Source organism: Oncorhynchus kisutch, linkage group LG14, assembly GCF_002021735.2.
Source record: "Oncorhynchus kisutch isolate 150728-3 linkage group LG14, Okis_V2, whole genome shotgun sequence".
Taxonomy (NCBI): domain Eukaryota; kingdom Metazoa; phylum Chordata; class Actinopteri; order Salmoniformes; family Salmonidae; genus Oncorhynchus; species Oncorhynchus kisutch.
The window spans coordinates 90029012-90053872 of record NC_034187.2 but is presented as its reverse complement, the minus strand read 5'-3'; the positions used below and the strand labels follow the sequence as shown (position 1 = coordinate 90053872).

Genomic DNA, 24861 nt, shown 5'->3' with positions numbered 1-24861 from the left:
ATGTCTGAGTGATGGAGTGTGCCTCTGGATATCTGTAAATGATGTCTGAGTGATGGAGTGTGCCCCTGGATATCTGTAAATGATGTCTGAGTGATGGAGTGTGCCCCTGGATATCTGTAAATGATGTCTGAGTGATGGAGTGTGCCCCTGGATATCTGTAAATGATGTCTGAGTGATGGAGTGTGCCCCTGGATATCTGTAAATTATGATGTCTGAGTGATGGAGTGTGCCCTGGATATCTGTAAATGATGTCTGAGTGATGGAGTGTGCCCCTGGATATCTGTAAATGATGTCTGAGTGATGGAGTGTGCCCCTGGATATCTGTAAATGATGTCTGAGTGATGGAGTGTGCCCCTGGATATCTGTAAATGATGTCTGAGTGATGGAGTGTGCCCCTGGATATCTGTAAATGATGTCTGAGTGATGGAGTGTGCCCCTGGATATCTGTAAATGATGTCTGAGTGATGGAGTGTGCCCCTGGATATCTGTAAATGATGTCTGAGTGATGGAGTGTGCCCCTGGATATCTGTAAATGATGTCTGAGTGATGGAGTGTGCCCCTGGATATCTGTAAATGATGTCTGAGTGATGGAGTGTGCCCCTGGATATCTGTAAATGATGTCTGAGTGATGGAGTGTGCCTCTGGATATCTGTAAATGATGTCTGAGTGATGGAGTGTGCCTCTGGATATCTGTAAATGATGTCTGAGTGATGGAGTGTGCCCCTGGATATCTGTAAATGATGTCTGAGTGATGGAGTGTGCCCCTGGATATCTGTAAATGATGTCTGAGTGATGGAGTGTGCCTCTGGATATCTGTAAATGATGTCTGAGTGATGGAGTGTGCCCCTGGATATCTGTAAATGATGTCTGAGTGATGGAGTGTGCCCCTGGATATCTGTAAATGATGTCTGAGTGATGGAGTGTGCCCCTGGATATCTGTAAATGATGTCTGAGTGATGGAGTGTGCCCTGGATATCTGTAAATGATGTCTGAGTGATGGAGTGTGCCCCTGGATATCTGTAAATGATGTCTGAGTGATGGAGTGTGCCCCTGGATATCTGTAAATGATGTCTGAGTGATGGAGTGTGCCCCTGGATATCTGTAAATGATGTCTGAGTGATGGAGTGTGCCTCTGGATATCTGTAAATGATGTCTGAGTGATGGAGTGTGCCCCTGGATATCTGTAAATGATGTCTGAGTGATGGAGTGTGCCCCTGGATATCTGTAAATGATGTCTGAGTGATGGAGTGTGCCCCTGGATATCTGTAAATGATGTCTGAGTGATGGAGTGTGCCCCTGGATATCTGTAAATGATGTCTGAGTGATGGAGTGTGCCCCTGGATATCTGTAAATGATGTCTGAGTGATGGAGTGTGCCCCTGGATATCTGTAAATGATGTCTGAGTGAGGGTGCCTCTGGATATCTGTAAATTATGTCTGAGTGACGAGTGTGCCCCTGGTATCTGTAAATGATGTCTGATTGATGAGTTGTGGCCTCTGGATATCTGTAAATGATGTCTGAGTGATGGAGTGTGCCCCTGGCTATCTGTAAATTGATGTCTGATTGATGGAGTGTGCCTATGGATATCTGTAAATGATGTCTGAGTGATGGAGTATGCCACTGGATATCTATAAATGATGTCTGAGTTGATGGAGAGTGCCTCTGGATATCTGTAAATGATGTCTGAGTGATGGAGTGTGCCCCTGGATATCTGTAAATGATGTCTGAGTGATGGAGTGTGCCCCTGGATATCTGTAAATGATGTCTGAGTGATGGAGTGTGCCCTGGATATCTGTAAATGATGTCTGAGTGATGGAGTGTGCCTCTGGATATCTGTAAATGATGTCTGAGTGATGGAGTGTGCCCCTGGATATCTGTAAATGATGTCTGAGTGATGGAGTGTGCCCCTGGATATCTGTAAATGATGTCTGAGTGATGGAGTGTGCCCCTGGATATCTGTAAATGATGTCTGAGTGATGGAGTGTGCCCCTGGATATCTGTAAATGATGTCTGAGTGATGGAGTGTGCCTCTGGATATCTGTAAATGATGTCTGAGTGATGGAGTGTGCCCCTGGATATCTGTAAATGATGTCTGAGTGATGGAGTGTGCCCCTGGATATCTGTAAATGATGTCTGAGTGATGGAGTGTGCCTCTGGATATCTGTAAATGATGTCTGAGTGATGAGTGTGCCTCTGGATATCTGTAAATGATGTCTGATTGATGGAGTGTGCCCTGGATATCTGGTAAATGATGTCTGAGTGATGGAGTGTGCCCTGGATATCTGTAAATGATGTTCTGATTGATGGAGTGTGCCTCTGGATATCTGAAATGATGTCTGAGTGATGGAGTGTGCCCCTGGCTATCTGTAAATGATGTCTGATTGATGGATGTGCTCTGGATATCTGTAAATGATGTCTGAGTGACGGAGTGTGCCCCTGGGCTATTCTGTAAATGATGTCTGAGTGATGGAGTGTGCCCCTGGATATCTGTAAATTGAGGTCTGAGTGATGGAGTGTGCCCCTGGATATCTGTAAATGATGTCTGAGTGATGAGTGTGCCCTCTGGAATTCTGTAAATGATGTCTGAGTGATGGAGTGTGCCCCTGGATATCTGTAAATGATGTCTGAGTGATGGAGTTTGCCCCCTGGCTATGTAATGATGGTGATTGATGGAGTGTGTGCCTGGAATAAGTCTGATGGAGTGTGCCCTGGATATCTGTAAATGATGTCTGAGTGATGGAGTGTGCCTCTGGATATCTGTAAATGATGTCTGAGTGATGGAGTGTGCCCCTGGATATCTGTAAATGATGTCTGAGTGATGGAGTGTGCCTCTGGATATCTGTAAATGATGTCTGAGTGATGGAGTGTGCCCTGGATATCTGTAAATGATGTCTGAGTGATGGAGTGTGCCTCTGGATATCTGTAAATGATGTCTGAGTGATGGAGTGTGCCCCTGGATATCTGTAAATGATGTCTGAGTGATGGAGTGTGCCCCTGGATATCTGTAAATGATGTCTGAGTGATGGAGTGTGCCCCTGGATATCTGTAAATGATGTCTGAGTGATGGAGTGTGCCTCTGGATATCTGTAAATGATGTCTGAGTGATGGAGTGTGCCTCTGGATATCTGTAAATGATGTCTGAGTGATGGAGTGTGCCTCTGGATATCTGTAAATGATGTCTGAGTGATGGAGTGGAGTGATGGAGTGTGCCCCTGGATATCTGTAAATTGATGTCTGAGTGATGGAGTGTGCCCCTGGATATCTGTAAATGATGTCTGAGTGATGGAGTGTGCCTATGGATATCTGTAAATGATGTCTGAGTGATGGAGTGTGCCTCTGGATATCTGTAAATGATGTCTGAGTGATGGAGTGTGCCCTGGATATCTGTAAATGATGTCTGAGTGATGGAGTGTGCCTATGGATATCTGTAAATTATGTCTGAGTGATGGAGAGTGCCCCTGGATATCTGTAAATGATGTCTGAGAGTTGTGTGCGCCTCTGGATATCTGTAAATGATGTCTGTGTGATGGAGTGTGCCCCTGGATATCTGTAAATGATGTCTGAGTGATGGAGTGTGCCTATGGATATCTGTAAATGATGTCTGAGTGATGGAGTATGCCCCTGGATATCTGTACATGATGTCTGAGTGATGGAGAGTGCCTCTGGATATCTGTAAATGATGTCTGAGTGATGGAGAGTGCCCCTGGATATCTGTAAATGATGTCTGAGTGATGGAGTGTGCCCCTGGCTATCTGTAAATGATTTCTGATTGATGGAGTGTGCCTCTGGATATCTGTAAATTATGTCTGATTGATGGAGTGTGCCTCTGGATATCTGTCAATGATGTCTGAGTGATGGAGTGTGCCTCTGGATATCTGTAAATTATGTTTGAGTGATGGAGAGTGCCCCTGGATATCTGTAAATGATGTCTGAGTGATGGAGTGTGCCCCTGGATATCTGTAAATGATGTCTGAGTGATGGAGTGTGCCCCTGGATATCTGTAAATGATGTCTGAGTGATGGAGTGTGCCTATGGATATCTGTAAATGATGTCTGAGTGATGGAGTGTGCCTCTGGATATCTGTAAATGATGTCTGAGTGATGGAGTGTGCCCCTGGATATCTGTAAATGATGTCTGAGTGATGGAGTGTGCCTATGGATATCTGTAAATTATGTCTGAGTGATGGAGAGTGCCCCTGGATATCTGTAAATGATGTCTGAGTGATGGAGTGTGCCTCTGGATATCTGTAAATGATGTCTGAGTGATGGAGTGTGCCTATGGATATCTGTAAATTATGGCTGAGTAATGGAGCGTATCTCTGGATATCTGTAAATTATGTCTGAGTGAGGGAGTGTGCCTCTGGATATCTGTCAATGATGTCTGATTGATGGAGTGTGCCCCTGGATATCTGTAAATTATGTCTGAGTGATAGAGTGTGCCCCTGGATATCTGTAAATTATGTCTGAGTGATGGAGTGTGCCCCTGGATATCTGTAAATTATGTCTGATTGATGGAGTGTGCCTCTGGATATCTGTCAATGATGTCTGAGTGATGGAGTGTGCCCCTGGCTATCTGTAAATGATGTCTGAGTGATGGAGTGTGCCTATGGATATCTGTAAATGATGTCTGAGTGATGGAGTGTGCCTATGGATATCTGTAAATTATGTCTGAGTAATGGAGCGTATCTCTGGATATCTGTAAATTATGTCTGAGTGATGGAGTGTGCCTCTGGATATCTGTCAATGATGTCTGATTGATGGAGTGTGCCCCTGGATATCTGTAAATTATGTCTGAGTGATAGAGTGTGCCCCTGGATATCTGTAAATTATGTCTGAGTGATGGAGTGTGCCCCTGGATATCTGTAAATTATGTCTGATTGATGGAGTGTGCCTCTGGATATCTGTCAATGATGTCTGAGTGATGGAGTGTGCCCCTGGCTATCTGTAAATGATGTCTGAGTGATGGAGTGTGCCCCTGGATATCTGTAAATGATGTCTGAGTGATGGAGTGTGCCCCTGGATATCTGTAAATGATGTCTGAGTGATGGAGTGTGCCCCTGGATATCTGTAAATGATGTCTAAGTGATGGAGTGTGCCTCTGTATATCTGAAAATTATGTCTGAGTGATGGAGAGTGCCCCTGGATATCTGTAAATGATGTCTGAGTGATGGAGTGTGCCTCTGGATATCTGTAAATGATGTCTGAGTGATGGAATGTGCCTATGGATATCTGTAAATTATGTCTGAGTGATGGAGTGTGCCCCTGGATATCTGTAAATTATGTCTGAGTGATGGAGTGTGCCTCCGGATATCTGTAAATGATTTCTGATTGATGGAGTGTGCCTATGGATATCTGTAAATTATGGCTGAGTAATGGAGCGTATCTCTGGATATCTGTAAATTATGTCTGAGTGAGGGAGTGTGCCTCTGGATATCTGTCAATGATGTCTGATTGATGGAGTGTGCCCCTGGATATCTGTAAATTATGTCTGAGTGATAGAGTGTGCCCCTGGATATCTGTAAATTATGTCTGAGTGATGGAGTGTGCCCCTGGATATCTGTAAATTATGTCTGATTGATGGAGTGTGCCTCTGGATATCTGTCAATGATGTCTGAGTGATGGAGTGTGCCCCTGGCTATCTGTAAATGATGTCTGAGTGATGGAGTGTGCCTATGGATATCTGTAAATGATGTCTGAGTGATGGAGTGTGCCTATGGATATCTGTAAATTATGTCTGAGTAATGGAGCGTATCTCTGGATATCTGTAAATTATGTCTGAGTGATGGAGTGTGCCTCTGGATATCTGTCAATGATGTCTGATTGATGGAGTGTGCCCCTGGATATCTGTAAATTATGTCTGAGTGATAGAGTGTGCCCCTGGATATCTGTAAATTATGTCTGAGTGATGGAGTGTGCCCCTGGATATCTGTAAATTATGTCTGATTGATGGAGTGTGCCTCTGGATATCTGTCAATGATGTCTGAGTGATGGAGTGTGCCCCTGGCTATCTGTAAATGATGTCTGAGTGATGGAGTGTGCCCCTGGATATCTGTAAATGATGTCTGAGTGATGGAGTGTGCCCCTGGATATCTGTAAATGATGTCTGAGTGATGGAGTGTGCCCCTGGATATCTGTAAATGATGTCTAAGTGATGGAGTGTGCCTCTGTATATCTGAAAATTATGTCTGAGTGATGGAGAGTGCCCCTGGATATCTGTAAATGATGTCTGAGTGATGGAGTGTGCCTCTGGATATCTGTAAATGATGTCTGAGTGATGGAATGTGCCTATGGATATCTGTAAATTATGTCTGAGTGATGGAGTGTGCCCCTGGATATCTGTAAATTATGTCTGAGTGATGGAGTGTGCCTCCGGATATCTGTAAATGATTTCTGATTGATGGAGTGTGCCTCTGGATATCTGTAAATTATGTCTGATTGATGGAGTGTGCCTCTGGATATCTGTCAATGATGTCTGAGTGATGGAGTGTGCCCCTGGCTATCTGTAAATGATGTCTGAGTGATGGAGTGTGCCCCTGGATATCTGTAAATTATGTCTGATTGATGGAGTGTGCCTCTGGATATCTGTCAATGATGTCTGAGTGATGGAGTGTGCCCCTGGCTATCTGTAAATGATGTCTGAGTGATGGAGTGTGCCCCTGGATATCTTGATTACCAACAACGACGAGACGGCCTACAGGGAGGAGGTGAGGGCCCTCGGAGTGTGGTGTCAGGAAAATAACCTCACACTCAACGTCAACAAAACTAAGGAGATGATTGTGGACTTCAGGAAACAGCAGAGGGAACACCCCCCCCATCCACATCGATGGAACAGTAGTGGAGAGGGTAGCAAGTTTTAAGTTCCTCGGCATACACATCACAGACAAACTGAATTGGTCCACTCACACAGACAGCATCGTGAAGAAGGCGCAGCAGCGCCTCTTCAACCTCAGGAGGCTGAAGAAATTCGGCTTGTCACCAAAAGCACTCACAAACTTCTGCAGATGCACAATCGAGAGCATCCTGGCGGGCTGTATCACCGCCTGGTATGGCAACTGCACCGCCCTCAACCGTAAGGCTCTCCAGAGGGTAGTGAGGTCTGCACAACGCATCACCGGGGGCAAACTACCTGCCCTCCAGGACACCTACACCACCCGATGCTACAGGAAGGCCATAAAGATCATCAAGGACATCAACCACCCGAGCCACTGCCTGTTCACCCCGCTGTCATCCAGAAGGCGAGGTCAGTACAGGTGCATCAAAGCTGGGACCGAGAGACTGAAAAACAGCTTCTATCTCAAGGCCATCAGACTGTTAAACAGCCACCACTAACATTGAGTGGCTACTGCCAACACACTGTCAATGCCACTGACTCTACTCCAGCCACTTTAATCATGGGAATTGATGGGAAATTATGTAAATATATCACTAGCCACTTTAAACAATGCTACCTTATATAATGTTACTTACCCTACATTATTCATCTCATATGCATACGTAGATACTGTACTCTATATCATCGACTGCATCCTTATGTAATACATGTATCACTAGCCACTTTAACTATGCCACTTGGTTTACATACTCATCTCATATGTATATACTGTACTCGATATCATCTACTGTATCTTGCCTATGCTGCTCTGTACCATCACTCATTCATATATCCTTATGTACATATTCTTTATCCCCTTACACTGTGTATAAGACAGTAGTTTTTTGGGGGAATTGTTAGTTAGATTACTTGTTCGTTATTACTGCATTGTCGGAACTAGAAGCACAAGCATTTCGCTACACTCGCATTAACATCTGCTAACCATGTGTATGTGACAAATAAATTTGATTTGATTTGATTTGATTTGATTTGATTTGAAATGCTGTCTGAGTGATGGAGTGTGCCCCTGGATATCTGTAAATGATGTCTGATTGATGGAGTGTGCCTCTGGATATCTGTAAATTATGTCTGAGTAATGGAGCGTATCTCTGGATATCTGTAAATTATGTCTGAGTGATGGAGTGTGCCTCTGGATATCTGTCAATGATTTCTGAGTAATTGAGCGTATCTCTGGATATCTGTAAATTATGTCTGATTGATGGAGTGTGCCCCTGGATATCTGTAAATTATGTCTGATTGATGGAGTGTGCCCCTGGATATCTGTAAATTATGTCTGATTGATGGAGTGTGCCCCTGGATATCTGTAAATTATGTCTGAGTGATGGAGTGTGCCCCTGGATATCTGTAAATTATGTCTGAGTGATGGAGTGTGCCCCTGGATATCTGTAAATTATGTCTGATTGATGGAGCGTGCCTCTGGATATCTGTCAATGATGTCTGAGTGATGGAGTGTGCCCCTGGCTATCTGTAAATGATGTCTGAGTGATGGAGTGTGCCCCTGGATATCTGTAAATGATGTCTGAGTGATGGAGTGTGCCCCTGGATATCTGTAAATGATGTCTGAGTGATGGAGTGTGCCTCTGGATATCTGTAAATGATGTCTGAGTGATGGAGAGTGCCCCTGGATATCTGTAAATGATGTCTGAGTGATGGAGTGTGCCTCTGGATATCTGTAAATGATGTCTGAGTGATGGAGTGTGCCTATGGATATCTGTAAATGATGTCTGAGTGATGGAGTGTGCCCCTGACTATCTGTAAATTATGTCTGAGTGATGGAGTGTGCCTCTGGATATCTGTAAATGATGTCTGATTGATGGAGTGTGCCTCTGGATATCTGTAAATGATGTCTGAGTGATGGAGTGTGCCCCTGGATATCTGTAAATGATGTCTGAGTGATGGAGTGTGTGCCTGGATATCTGTAAATGATGTCTGAGTGATGGAGTGTGCCCCTGGATATCTGTAAATGATGTCTGAGTGATGGAGTGTGCCCCTGGATATCTGTAAATGATGTCTGAGTGATGGAGTGTGCCCCTGGATATCTGTAAATGATGTCTGAGTGATGGAGTGTGCCCCTGGATATCTGTAAATGATGTATGAGTGATGGAGTGTGCCTCTGGATATCTGTAAATGATGTCTGAGTGATGGAGTGTGCCTATGGATATCTGTAAATTATGTCTGAGTAATGGAGCGTATCTCTGGATATCTGTAAATTATGTCTGAGTGATGGAGTGTGCCTCTGGATATCTGTCAATGATGTCTGAGTGATGGAGTGTGCCTCTGGATATCTGTCAATGATGTCTGAGTAATGGAGCGTATCTCTGGATATCTGTAAATTATGTCTGATTGATGGAGTGTGCCCCTGGATATCTGTAAATTATGTCTGATTGATGGAGTGTGCCCCTGGATATCTGTAAATTATGTCTGATTGATGGAGTGTGCCCCTGGATATCTGTAAATTATGTCTGAGTGATGGAGTGTGCCCCTGGATATCTGTAAATTATGTCTGAGTGATGGAGTGTGCCCCTGGATATCTGTAAATTATGTCTGATTGATGGAGCGTGCCTCTGGATATCTGTCAATGATGTCTGAGTGATGGAGTGTGCCCCTGGCTATCTGTAAATGATGTCTGAGTGATGGAGTGTGCCCCTGGATATCTGTAAATTATGTCTGAGTGATGGAGTGTGCCCCTGGATATCTGTAAATGATGTCTGAGTGATGGAGTGTGCCTCTGGATATCTGTAAATGATGTCTGAGTGATGGAGAGTGCCCCTGGATATCTGTAAATTATGTCTGAGTGATGGAGTGTGCCCCTGGATATCTGTAAATTATGTCTGATTGATGGAGCGTGCCTCTGGATATCTGTCAATGATGTCTGAGTGATGGAGTGTGCCCCTGGCTATCTGTAAATGATGTCTGAGTGATGGAGTGTGCCCCTGGATATCTGTAAATGATGTCTGAGTGATGGAGTGTGCCCCTGGATATCTGTAAATGATGTCTGAGTGATGGAGTGTGCCTCTGGATATCTGTAAATGATGTCTGAGTGATGGAGAGTGCCCCTGGATATCTGTAAATGATGTCTGAGTGATGGAGTGTGCCTATGGATATCTGTAAATGATGTCTGAGTGATGGAGTGTGCCCCTGACTATCTGTAAATTATGTCTGAGTGATGGAGTGTGCCTCTGGATATCTGTAAATGATGTCTGATTGATGGAGTGTGCCTCTGGATATCTGTAAATGATGTCTGAGTGATGGAGTGTGCCCCTGGATATCTGTAAATGATGTCTGAGTGATGGAGTGTGTGCCTGGATATCTGTAAATGATGTCTGAGTGATGGAGTGTGCCCCTGGATATCTGTAAATGATGTCTGAGTGATGGAGTGTGCCCCTGGATATCTGTAAATGATGTCTGAGTGATGGAGTGTGCCCCTGGATATCTGTAAATGATGTCTGAGTGATGGAGTGTGCCCCTGGATATCTGTAAATGATGTATGAGTGATGGAGTGTGCCTCTGGATATCTGTAAATGATGTCTGAGTGATGGAGTGTGCCTATGGATATCTGTAAATTATGTCTGAGTAATGGAGCGTATCTCTGGATATCTGTAAATTATGTCTGAGTGATGGAGTGTGCCTCTGGATATCTGTCAATGATGTCTGAGTGATGGAGTGTGCCTCTGGATATCTGTCAATGATGTCTGAGTAATGGAGCGTATCTCTGGATATCTGTAAATTATGTCTGATTGATGGAGTGTGCCCCTGGATATCTGTAAATTATGTCTGATTGATGGAGTGTGCCCCTGGATATCTGTAAATTATGTCTGATTGATGGAGTGTGCCCCTGGATATCTGTAAATTATGTCTGAGTGATGGAGTGTGCCCCTGGATATCTGTAAATTATGTCTGAGTGATGGAGCGTGCCTCTGGATATCTGTCAATGATGTCTGAGTGATGGAGTGTGCCCCTGGCTATCTGTAAATGATGTCTGAGTGATGGAGTGTGCCCCTGGATATCTGTAAATGATGTCTGAGTGATGGAGTGTGCCCCTGGATATCTGTAAATGATGTCTGAGTGATGGAGTGTGCCTCTGGATATCTGTAAATGATGTCTGAGTGATGGAGAGTGCCCCTGTATATCTGTAAATGATGTCTGAGTGATGGAGTGTGCCTCTGGATATCTGTAAATGATGTCTGAGTGATGGAGTGTGCCTATGGATGTCTGTAAATGATGTCTGAGTGATGGAGTGTGCCCCTGACTATCTGTAAATTATGTCTGAGTGATGGAGTGTGCCTCTGGATATCTGTAAATGATGTCTGATTGATGGAGTGTGCCTCTGGATATCTGTAAATGATGTCTGAGTGATGGAGTGTGCCCCTGGATATCTGTAAATGATGTCTGAGTGATGGAGTGTGTGCCTGGATATCTGTAAATGATGTCTGAGTGATGGAGTGTGCCCCTGGATATCTGTAAATTATGTCTGAGTGATGGAGTGTGCCCCTGGATATCTGTAAATGATGTCTGAGTGATGGAGTGTGCCCCTCGATATCTGTAAATGATGTCTGAGTGATGGAGTGTGCCCCTGGATATCTGTAAATGATGTATGAGTGATGGAGTGTGCCTCTGGATATCTGTAAATGATGTCTGAGTGATGGAGTGTGCCTATGGATATCTGTAAATTATGTCTGAGTAATGGAGCGTATCTCTGGATATCTGTAAATTATGTCTGAGTGATGGAGTGTGCCTCTGGATATCTGTCAATGATGTCTGAGTGATGGAGTGTGCCTCTGGATATCTGTCAATGATGTCTGAGTAATGGAGCATATCTCTGGATATCTGTAAATTATGTCTGATTGATGGAGTGTGCCTCTGGATATCTGTAAATGATGTCTGAGTGATGGAGTGTGCCTCTGGATATCTGTAAATGATGTCTGAGTGATGGAGAGTGCCCCTGGATATTTGTAAATGATGTCTGAGTGATGGAGTGTGCCCCTGGATATCTGTAAATGATGTCTGAGTGATGGAGTGTGCCTATGGATATCTGTAAATGATGTCTGAGTGATGGAGAGTGCCCCTGGATATCTGTAAATGATGTCTGAGTGATGGAGAGTGCCCCTGGATATCTGTAAATCTTTTACTTTTGATATGTATGTATATTTTTGCAATTACATTTCATTTTGATACTTAAGTATATTTAGAACCAAATACTTTTAGACTTTAACTCAAGTAGAATCTTACTGGGTGACTTTACTTTTACTTGAGTAACGTTCTATTAAGGTATCTATACTTTAATCAAGTATGACCATTGGGTACTGCTATACATTATAATCAGTATACATCTCAGTATACATCACCATACATACATTTTATTTTTATTTTCACCTTTATTTAACCAGGTAAGCTAGCTGAGAACAAGTTCTCATTTCCAACTGCAACCTGGCCAAGATAAAGCAATGCGACACAAACAACAACACAGAGTTACACATGGAATAAGCAAGCATACAATCAATAACACATAGAAAAAAGAAAGTCTACATACAGTGTGTGCAAATGGCGTGAGGAGGTAAGGCAATAAATAGGCCATAGTAGCGAAGTAATTAGAATTTAGCAAATGATCACTGGAGTGATAGATGAGCAGATGGTGACTACAATCAGTATACATCAATATACATTATGCTCAGTATATATCTCAGTATACATCACGATACATTATACTCAGTAAAATATTAATTTTCACAAAGTCTGCTGCCTCAGTTTGTATGATGGCAATTTGCATATACTCCAGAATGTTATGAAGAGTGATCAGATGAAATGCAATTAATTAAAAAGTCCCTCTTTGCCATGCAAATGAACTGAATCCCCCCAAAAAACATTTCCACTGCATTTCAGCCCTGCCACAAAAGGACCAGCTGACATCATGTCTGTGATTCTCTCATTAACACAGGTGTGAGTGTTGATGAGGACAAGGCTGGAGATCACTCTGTCATGCTGATTGAGTTCGAATAACAGACTGGAAGCTTCAAAAGGAGTGTGGTGCTTGGAATCATTGTTCTTCCTCTGTCAACCATGGTTACCTTCAAGGAAACACGTGCCGTCATCATTTATTTGCACAAAAAGGGCTTCACCGGCAAGGATATTGCTGCCAGTAAGATTGCACCTAAATCAACCATTTATCGGATCATCAAGAACTGCAAGGAGAGCAGTTCAATTGTTGTGAAGAATGCTTCAGGGCGCCCAAGAAAGTCCAGCAAGCGCCAGGACAGTCTCCTAAAGTTGATTCAGCTGCAGGATCGGGGCACCACCAGTACAGAGCTTGTTCAGGAATGGCAGCAGGCAGGTGTGAGTGCATCTGCACGCACAGTGAGGCAAAGACTTTTGGAGGATGGCCTGGTGTCAAGAAGGGCAGCAAAGAAGACACTTCTCTCCAGGAAAAACATCAGGGACAGACTGATATTCTGCAAAAGGTACAGGGATTGGACTGCTGAGGACTGGGGTAAAGTAATTTTCTCTGATGAATCCCCTTTCCGATTGTTTGGGTAATCCGGAAAAAAGTTTTTCCAGAAAAGACAAGTTGAGCGTTACCATCAGTCCTGTGTCATGCCAACAGTAAAGCATCCTGAGACTATTCATGTGTGGGGTTGCTTCTCTGCCAAGGGAGTGGGCTCACTCACAATTTTGCCTAAGAACATAGCCATGAATAAAGAATGGTACCAACACGTCCTCCGAGAGCAACTTCTCCCAACCGTCCAGGAACAGTTTGGTAACGAACAATGGCTTTTCCAGCATGATGGAGCACCTTGCCATAAGGCAAAGGTGATAACTAAGTGGCTCAGGGACCAAAACATTGATATGTTGGGTCCATGGCCAGGAAACTCCCCAGACCTTAATCCCATTGAGAACTTGTGGTCAATCCTCAAGAGGCGTGTGGACAAACAAAAACTCACAAATTCTGACAAACTCCAAGCATTGATTATGCAAGAATGGGCTGCCATTAGTCAGGATGTGGCCCAGAAGTTAATTGACAGAATGCCAGGGCGGATTGCAGAGGTCTTGAAAAAGAAGGGTCAACACTGCAAATATTGACTCTATGCATCAACTTCATGTAATTGTTAATAAAAGCCTTTGACACTTATGAAATGCTTGTAATTATACTTCAGTATTCCATAGTAACATCTGACAAAAATATCTAAAGACACGGAAACAGCAAACAGAAATTAATAGTTGTGTCATTCTCAAAACTTTTAGCCATGACAGTACAATGCTTCTCGCAGTCATGGCTGAACAAGCACATGGATAATGTACATCTATCTGTATTTTCTGTGCAGGACAGAATGGCAGGGTCCGCTAAGATCAAGGGAGGTGTGTGTCTCTCTATTAACAGCTAGTGCACAATCTCTATTAATAAGGAAGTCTCAAGGTTCTGCTCGCCTGAGTTAGAATACCTCATGACAAGCTGTAGACCATACTATTTACCAAGAGTTTTCATCTATATATTTTTTTCACCACCATATCTTCGATGGCATTGATGAGTTTACCACATCAATCACCGACTTCATTAGCAAGGCCATCGACATCATCATCCCCACAGTGACAGTACTTACATATCCAAACCAGAAGCCATTGATTACAGGCAACATCCGCACTGAGCTAAAGGCTAGAGCTGCTGCATTCAAGGAGCAGGACACTAATCCGGACGCTTATAAGAATACCCGCTACGCCTTCCGATGAACCATCAATCAGGCAACGAGTCAAGATTGAATCCTAAGATTGAATCCTACTACACAAGCTCTGATACTCATCAGATGTGGCAGGGCAACCCATCTGAGAGCTTCCCAGTGACGCAAGCCTACCAGGCGAGCTAAATGTCTTATATGCTCACTTCGAAGCAAGCAACACTGAACCATGCATAAGAGCATCAACTGTTCCGGACAGCTGTACGATCACACTCGCTGTAGCCGATGTGAGCAAGACCTTTGAACAGGTTAACATTAACAAGGCCGCAGGGCCAGACGGATTACCAGGATGTGTACTCAGAGCATGCGCGGATCAGCTGGCAAGTGTCTTCATTGACATTTTCAACCTCTCCCTGACCCAGTCTGTAATACCTTTATGTTTCAAGCAAACTACCATATTCCCTGTGCCCAAGAATGCCAAGGTTACCTGTCTAAATGACTACCGCCCAGTAGCACTCCAATCTGTAGCCAACAACACATCCGCCACGCTGACCCTCAACATTGGGACCCCTCAGGGGTGTGTGCTCAATCCCCTCCTGTACTCCCTGTTCACCCAAGAAGTGAGCCGTGCACGATTCCAACACCATCATTAAGTTTGCCGTCTCCACGACTGTGGTAGGCCAAATCGCCAACGACAGTGAGACAGCCCACAAAGAGGAGGTCAGAAACCTGGCAGTGTGGTGTCCGGACAACAACCTCTCCCTCAACGTGATCAAGACAAAGGAGATGATTGTGGACTACAGGAAATGGAGGGATAACAAATTTGGGAAACAAAGGGCACATTCATACAAATACAATCACTGAGGAATTGGAAGAATTGGAACCAGGTGTGCATAATGATACAGTTCAGTGCAGCCCAGAAGGCCGCATATAGCCATGTTATTACCTGGTACCCCCTGTATATAGCCATGTTATTATCTGGTATTCCCTGTATATAGCCATGTTATTACCCGGTACTCCCTGTATATAACCATGTTATTACCTGGTACTCCCTGTATATAACCATGTTATTACCTGGTACTCCCTGTATATAGCCACGTTATTATCTGGTACTCCCTGTATATAGCCATGCTATTAACCTGGTACCCCTGCACATCGACTCAGTACTGGTACTCCTTGTATATAGCCATGTTATTACCTGGTACTTCCTGTATATAGCCATGTAACTACCCCGTACTCCCTGTTTATAGACATGTTATTACCTGGTAGCCCTGTATATAGCCATGTTATTACCTGGTACTCCCTGTATATAGCCATGTTATTACCTTGTACTCCCTGTATATAGCCATGTTATTACTCCCTGTATATAGTCATGTTATTACCTGGTACTCCCTGTTTATAGACATGTTATTACCTGGTACCCCTACACATTGACTTGGTACTGGTACTCCATTTATATAGACTTCTTATTGTTTTTGTGTCATTACTATTTCCTTTATTTTGTAAGATTTGATTTGATATGTTATAAACAATACAAAACATACATAAACTACAACATCATACATACATCAACTACATCACCCTGCCAAGTCCCACTAGCTCCCCCATCTCCAGATCAACTACATCACCCTGCCCATTCCCATCTGCAGATCAACTACATCACCCTGCCCGGACCCACTAGCCCCCCCATCTGGAGATCAACTAAATCACCCTGCCCAGACCCATCTGCAGATCAACTACCTCACCTTGCCCAGACCCATCTGCAGATCAACTACATCACGCTGCCCAGTCCCACTAGCTCCCCCATCTGCAGATCAACTACATCACCCTGCCCAGTCCCATCTGCAGATCAACTACATCACCTTGCCCAGACCCATCTGCAGATCAACTACGTCACACTGCCCAGTCCCACTAGCTCCCCCATCTGCAGATAAACTACATCACCCTGCCCAGGCCCATCTGCAGATCAACTACATCACCCTGCCCAGACCCACTAGCTCTCCCATCTGCAGATCATCTACATCACCCTGCCCAGACCCACTAGCTCCCCTATCTGCAGATCAACTACATCACCCTGCCCAGACCCACTAGCTCCCCCCATCTGCAGATCAGCTACATCACCCTGCCCATGCCCACAAGCTCCTCCATCTGCAGATCAACTACATCACCCTGCCCAGACCCACTAGCCTTCCCATCTGCAGATCAACTACATCACCCTGCCCAGACCCACTAGCTCTCCCATCTGCAGATCAACTACATCACCCTAACCAGACCCACAAGTTCCCCCCATCTGCAGATCAGCTACATCACCCTGCCCATGCCCACTAGCTCCCCCATCTGCAGATCAACTACATCACCCTGCCCAGACCCACTAGCTCCCCCCATCTGCATCACCCTGCACAGTCCCACTAGCTCCCCCATCCCCAGATCAACTACATCATCCTGCCCAGTCCCATCTGCAGATCAACTACTTCACCCTGCCCAGACCCACTAGCTCCCCTATTTGCAGATCAACTACATCACCCTGCCCAGTCCCATCTGCAGATCAACTACATCACCTTGCCCAGACCCATCTGCAGATCAACTACATCACGCTGCCCAGTCCCACTAGCTCCCCCATCTGCAGATCAACTACATCACCCTGCCCAGTCCCATCTGCAGATCAACTACATCACCTTGCCCAGACCCATCTGCAGATCAACTACATCACACTGCCCAGTCCCACTACCTCCCCCATCTGCAGATCAACTACATCACCCTGCCCAGGCCCATCTGCAGATCAACTACATCACCCTGCCCAGACCCACTAGCTCCCCCATCTGCAGATCAACTACATCACCCTGCCCAGACCCATCTGCAGATCATCTACATCACCCTGCCCAGTCCCACTAGCTCCCCCATCTGCAGATCATCTACATCACCCTGCCCAGACCCACTAGCTCCCCCATCTGCAGATCAACTACATCACCCTGCCCAGACCCACTAGCTCCCCCATCTGCAGATCAACTACATCACCCTGCCCAGACCCACTAGCTCCCCCATCTGCAGATCAACTACATCACCCTGCCCAGACCCACTAGCGCTCCCATCTGCAGATCAACTACATCACCCTGCCCAGACCCACACTTTTTTCCCCATCTGCAGATCAGCTAAATCACCCTGCCCATGCCCACTAGCTCCCCCATCTGCAGATCAACTACATCACCCTGCCCAGACCCACTAGCTCCCCCATCTGCAGATCAACTACATCACCCTGCCCAGACCCACTAGCCTTCCCATCTGCAGATCAACTACATCACCCTGCCCTGACCCACTAGCTCTCCCATCTGCAGATCAACTACATCACCCTACCCAGACCCACAAGTTCCCCCCATCTGCAGATCAGCTACATCACCCTGCCCATGCCCACTAGCTCCCCCATCTGCAGATCAACTACATCACCCTGCCCAGACCCACTAGCTCCCCCCATCTGCATCACCCTGCACAGTCCCACTAGCTCCCCCATCCCCAGATCAACTACATCACCCTGCCCAGTCCCATCTGCAGATCATCTACATCACCCTGCCCAGTCCCACTAGCTCCCCCATCTGCAGATCAACTACGTCACCCTGCAGATCAACTACATCACCCTGCCCAGACCCACTAGCTCCCCCATCTGCAGATCAACTACATCACCCTGCCCATTCCCACTAGCTCCCCCATCTTCAGATCAACTACATCACCCTGCCCAGACCCACTAGCTCTTCCCATCTGCATCACCCTGCCCAGACCCACTAGCTCTTCCCATCTGCATCACCCTGCCCAGACCCACTAGCTCCCCCCATCTACATCACCCTGACCAGACCCACTACATTTTTGTTAACTGTAATGTCGTTACACTCCAACTTTCCCTCAATCTTGAACCAACATCAGTTATTTTTAAGTCTTGGTTCCAATAGTTAATATTTTTTTCTAAAAGATTGTCAGTTGGATAAACTCTGCAAGGTTTTGTATGTCTTACCTATCATATGAACATCATTTTCTAACTCAAATATGATTCCCTCAATGTTTAAATAGTTTATTTATCAAATATTTTAAACTCTGCACTGTTGGGAAATGGGCTCAGAAGTAAGCATTTCATGTAAAGTCTACACCTGTTGTATTCGGCTCATGTGACCAATAAAATTTGATTTGAGTCAGCCCAGATATTGTCCCCATATCCTGAGTCCCAGCAGAGCTCTTGTGTCTGTAGTTTGCGGTTAGGAGCAGGTCCAGGATCAGGGCTTACCTTGAGTCTAGAGCAGAGCTCCTGTGTCTACGGGTTAGGGTTAGGAGCAGGTCCAGGATCAGGGCTTACCTTGAGTCCCAGCAGAGCTCCTGTGTCTCGGGGCACCGTTCCATCCTTCATCCTCTTGTTTAGTATAATCCGCCCAATCAGGCGCTCGCCATCTTTGGATGGTTGCCATGTCATCGGGTGCTACGAGGTCAAAGTGACAACACACATGTTGTGTTTTACAACAAATAGGCTTCTCATGTTTCAAAACAAAACATTAGAACAAGAATACAATATAGAAGAACATACTCAACAGAAAGAAGGGTGGAGGCCATATTACTTGTGATGCATCGTGATTACACAAACTTAGATCAAGAGACATTGGAATTTAGTGTCAAATGGTGCTCTATCCAGGTACATCAGTATAACCACTGAATCTGTCATGATGAGTATAGGAAAAACCCTATGAAAGCTTGCTGTGCTGTCTTCATGTGCTGTAAAGTCAGTATAGGCAGTATAGTACACTGTGCTGTAAAGTCAGTATAGGCAGTATAGTACACTGTGCTGTAAAGTCAGTATAGGCAGTATAGTACACTGTGCTGTAAAGTCAGTATAGGCAGTATAGTACACTGTGCTTGTAAAGTCAGTATAGGCAGTATAGTACACTGTGCTGTAAAGTCAGAATAGGCAATATATTACAGTGTGCTGTAAAGTCAGTATAGGCAGTATATTACACTGTGCTTGTAAAGTCAGTATAGGCAGTATATTACACTGTGCTTGTAAAGTCAGTATAGGCAGTATAGTACACTGTGCTGTAAAGTCAGTATAGGCAGTATATTACACTGTGCTTGTAAAGTCAGTATAGGCAGTATATTACACTGTGCTTGTAAAGTCAGAATAGGCAATATATTACAGTGTGCTGTAAAGTCAGAATAGGAAATATATTACAGTGTGCTGTAAAGTCAGAATAGGCAATATATTACAGTGTGCTGTAAAGTCAGAATAGGAAATATATTACAGTGTGCTGTAAAGTCAGTATAGGCAGTATAGTACACTGTGCTTGTAAAGTCAGTATAGGCAGTATAGTACACTGTGCTGTAAAGTCAGAATAGGCAATATATTACAGTGTGCTGTAAAGTCAGTATAGGCAGTATAGTACACTGTGCTGTAAAGTCAGTATAGGCAGTATAGTACACTGTGCTGTAAAGTCAGTATAGGCAGTATAGTACACTGTGCTGTAAAGTCCGTATAGGCAGTATATTACACTGTGCTGTTTTCATGTGCTGCAAGGTATGTATAGGCAATATATTACACTGTGCTGTAAAGTCAGCATAGGCAGTATAGTACACTGTGCTGTAAAGTCAGTATAGGCAGTATACTGTGCTGTCTTCATGTGCTGCAAGGTCGGTATAGGCAGTATATTACACTGTGTAACAAATCCAACTGTCATGCATTTTAAATGCAGTGATGACACAGGAGAAGTGGTCATTCATATATCAATTGGCATCTGATTTAAGAGTTTGTGTGACCACAGCAGTGGTGGGTAGATGGAGAAGCATGCACTGGGAAACATGCAGAGAAAGAGAGAGAGAGAAAGAGAGAGAGGGGAGTAGGAAAAGAGAGAGAGAGGAGGAAGAGAGAGAGTTATGTAAACTTTTGACTTCAACTGTATATTCTGATTGGTTTTACACTTTTTTGGTTACTGCATGTGTTATTTCATAGTTTTGATGTCTTCACTATTATTCTACAATTTAGAAAATAGTACAAATAAAGAAAAACCCTTGAATGAGTATGTGTGTCCAAACATTTTACTGGTACTGTACATTATCAAGCATTTCACACATTATGCAGATACTGACGGTTAGCACTTGGTGGTCTATAGCAGCTTCCCACAACAATGAGCTTTAGGTGAGGCAGAGGAACATGTAGCCATATTACTTCAACAGTATTTAACATGAAATCCTCTCTAATCTTTACAGGAATGTGGTTCTGAATATAAACAGCAACACCTCCACCACTGGCATTTCTGTATAACCTGTATTGCTAATGTTATAACCTTGTATTGCTACTGTATCACCACTACCACTGTATCATCTAAGGTATTGTCTAGGTGAGTTTCAGAGATAGTCAGAATATGAATGTCATCTGTTTCTAGCAAGTTATTAATTTTATGAACCTTGTTTCTTAAGCTACATGTGTTAACATGGGCTATTTTGTACACTTTTCTGGGATGCATGCTTGTTTTCATTGCCTTACTGGGAAGCATAGCAGAAGTAGATATTCTCATGTTATTGATGTTAGTGCAGAGTGAGCTGCACACAGTGGACTTCCTACTAGGGCACACCGCCTCAGTGCTAACAGTATAAATCTGGTTCATAGGCACATGATTACTGTATACAATAGCTGTAGGATCAGTAGAGGCATTCAGGGCAGTAGTTGGTTGTAGTAATCATAGTGGGTTGCAGTAACTGCAGTGAGTAATTAGCTGTAGTGTGCTGTTGTTTTAGTTGTAGTTGGTTGTAGAGATTGTAGTGAATAAGTAGTTGTAGTTGGTTGTAGTAATTGTCATGAATAAGTGGCTATAGTGGGTTGCAGTGTTTGCATTTGTATTTATTATTGATCCCAATTAGCTGCTGCCAAAGCAGCAGCTACTCTTCCTGGGGTCCAACAAATTAAGGCAGTAGTCAGTAAGTAGTTGTAGAGGATTGTTGTTGTTGTTGTAGTGGGTTGTAGTAGTTGTAGTAATTGTAGTGGGTTGTAGTAGTTGTAGTGTGTTGTAGTATTTGTAGTGAGTAATGTAGTAAGTAGAAAGCACTTTACAATAGGCAGGTATAACCTATAACTTATCACTACAGAGCCTTCTCACTACAGCTATTCTGACTGGCCTTGTTTAGGGTTGTTCTACTGCACGTATCAATGTCTTTACCTTGGGGTCCAAGTTCCACATCCTCTTCCAGGACTACCCCCCACAGCGTACCGGTACCCCTGTATATCCTTATTGTTGTTTGATTATTTTTTACTTAACTCTTATTTTTCTTAAAACTGCACTGTTGGTTAGGGCTCGTAAGTAAGCATTTCATTGTAAGGTTAACCCTAACCCTACACCTGTTGTATTTGGCGCGTGTGACAAACACAATTTGATTTATTTTGCCTCTCAGATAGAGTATTAGAGTTGGTGTCCAATAATAATGCTTGCTCATTGGTTTAGATGTTTCCCCTTTGACTGTTGCCTACAGGGTTGGGATGAGGTCAATACAATTTTGTTAAAAAATGCATGCACATCTGAAATCAAAACAAAGAAAAAGTGAGATGATAGAGGGTGGTGGGGGGGCTCCATTCATGTTCATACCATAGACAAGGCCTCGCTATGCCAAGATGCATGGTCCCACCATTGGCCATCCATATCTCCTGTGGAATGAAGTCATAACCGAGAGAGAGAGAGGGAGAGAGAGACAGGGAGGGACAGCAGAGGCAGGTGAGAACAGAGACAGTAGAGAAATTATGTGAAAACAGAGAGACATAAATGATCGTAAAGTCACATACAGAAAGTATACACATTCACACAGCCATTAAAACACATTGAAAACATACACAATCACACAGCCACTGAAACACATTGAAAACATACACAATCACACAGCCACTGAAACACATTGAAAACATACACAATCACACAGCCACTGAAACACATTGAAAACATACACATTCACACAGCCACTGAAACACATTGAAAACATACACATTCACACAGCCACTGAAACACATTGAAAACATACACATTCACACAGCCACTGAAACACATTGAAAACATACACAATCACACAGCCACTGAAACTAATAACACAAAAACACACAAGCAAACATACAAAATATTTTCAACTTTCAACATATTTCAACAAAAAAGCAAGGGATTTCCCTGGGCAGCAAGCCCCCAGCCAGGCCAATCATATCAACACTAGCTGCTTGCTTCATAACTCCAATGAGCAGCTGCAGAGAAGACATCAACTGAAGATCATGTTACAAGAAACTCTAATGAATGTGAACCCAGGCCTAACCCTAACCCCTAACCTTAATCCTAATCCTAACCCTAACCCTAACCCTAACCCCAACCCCTAACCCCTAACCCTAACCCTAACCCTAACCCTAACCCCTAACCCTTATTACAGACCCTAATAGTGCCATAGTCATGGTGGCTGTTGTAAGAGACTAGTCCTGACCTCATCATGAATGCAACTGGTAATGACTCTTCTATTTAAAAAATTTATTTCACCTTTATTTAACCAGTCGGCCAGTTGAGAACAAGCTCTCATTTACAACTGCGACCTGGCCAAGATAAAGCAAAGCAGTGCGACACAAACAACAACACAGAGTTACACATGGAATAAACAAACGTACAGTCAATAACACAATATAAAAAATCTATATACAGTGTGTGCAAATGAAGTAAAATGAAGTAAGATTAGGGAGGTAGGGCAATAAATAGACCATAGTGGCAAAGTAATTACAATTTAGCAAATAAACACTGAAGTGATAGATGTGCAGAAGATGAATGTGCAACTGGGGTGCAAAGGAGCAAAAATAATTAATAATAATAATAACAATATGGGGATGAGGTAGTTGGATGGGATATTTACAGATGGGCTAAGTACAGGTGCAATGATTTGTAAGATGCTCTGATAGCTGATGCTTAATTAAAGTTGATGATCGAGATATAAGTCTCCATTTTCAGAGATTTTTGCAATTCGTTCCAGTCATTGGCAGCAGAGAACTGGAAGGAAAGGATGCCAAAGCAGGAATTGGCTTTGGAGGTGACCAGTGAAATATACCTGCTGGAGCGCATGCTACGGGTGGGTGCTGCTTTGGTGACCAGTGAGCTGAGATAAGGCGGGGCTTTACCTAGCAAAGACTTATAGATGACCTGGAGCCAGTGAGTTTGGCGACGAATATGAAGCAAGGGCCAGCCAACGAGAGCATACAGGTCGCAGTGGTGGGTAGCATATAGGGCTTTGGTGACAAAACGGATGGCACTGTGATAGACTGCATCCAATTTGCTGAGTAGAGTGTTGGAGGCTATTTTGTAAATGACATCGCCAAAGTCAAAGATCGATAGGAGAGTCAATTTAACGAGGGTATGTTTGGCAGCATGAGCGAAGGTTGCTTTGTTGCGAAATAGGATGCCGATTCTAGAGTTAATTTTGGATTGGAGATGCTTAATATCAGTCTGGAAGGAGAGTTTACATTCTAACCAGACACCTAGATAATTGTAGTTGTCCACATATTCAGTCAGAACCGTCCAGAGTAGTGATGCTTGGCAGGCCTGGCAGGTGCGTCCAGCGATCGGTTGAAGAGCATGCATTTAGTTTTACTTGCATTTAAGAGCAGTTGGAAGCCACAGAAGGAGAGTTGTATGGAATTGAAGCTCGTCTGGAGGTTAGTTAACACAGTGTCCAAAGAAGGGCCAGAAGTATACAGAATGGTGTCGTCTGCGTAGAGGTGGATCAGAGAATCACCAGCCGCAAGAGCGACATCATTGATGTATACAGAGAAGAGAGTCAGCCCGAGAATTGAACCCTGTGGCACCCCCATAGAGACTGCCAGAGGTTGTTGGTGAACCAGGCGAGGCAATCATTTGAGAAACCAAGGCTGTTGAGTCTGCCGATAAGAATGTGATGATTGACAGAGTCAAAAGCCTTGGCCAGGTCAATGGATACGGCTACACAGTGTTGTCTTTTGTCGATGGCGGTTATGATACTCTGACATACACTACACGACCAAAAGTATGTGGACACCTGCTCATCAAACATCTCATTTCAAAATCATGGGCATTAATATTGAGTTGGTCCCCCCTTTGCTGCTACAACAGCTTCCACTCTTCTGGGAAGGCTTAAATGTTGGAATATTGCCGTGTGGACTTGCTTCCATTCAGCCACAAGAGCATTAGTGCGGTCAGGCACTGGTGTTGGGAAATTAGGCCTGGCTCGCAGTCAGCCTTCCAATTCAACCCAAAGGTGTTTGATGGAGTTGAGGTCAGGACTACGTGCAGGCCAGTAAAGT

General features: G+C 44.1%; 1 protein-coding gene across 1 annotated transcript in view; it reads right to left on the bottom strand.

Moving 5' to 3' along the window:
- rims2b (regulating synaptic membrane exocytosis 2b) overlaps nucleotides 1-24861 on the bottom strand; it is a 181011-nt gene that overhangs the window by 133661 nt on the left and 22489 nt on the right. The window contains exons 2-3 of the mRNA XM_031789285.1: nucleotides 22157-22215; nucleotides 18892-19011 (exon numbers count right to left, since the gene is read on the bottom strand). Coding sequence (XP_031645145.1) covers nucleotides 18892-19011; nucleotides 22157-22210 — 174 coding nt within the window. The 5' untranslated portion in view covers nucleotides 22211-22215. The remainder of the gene's footprint in view (nucleotides 1-18891; nucleotides 19012-22156; nucleotides 22216-24861) is intronic.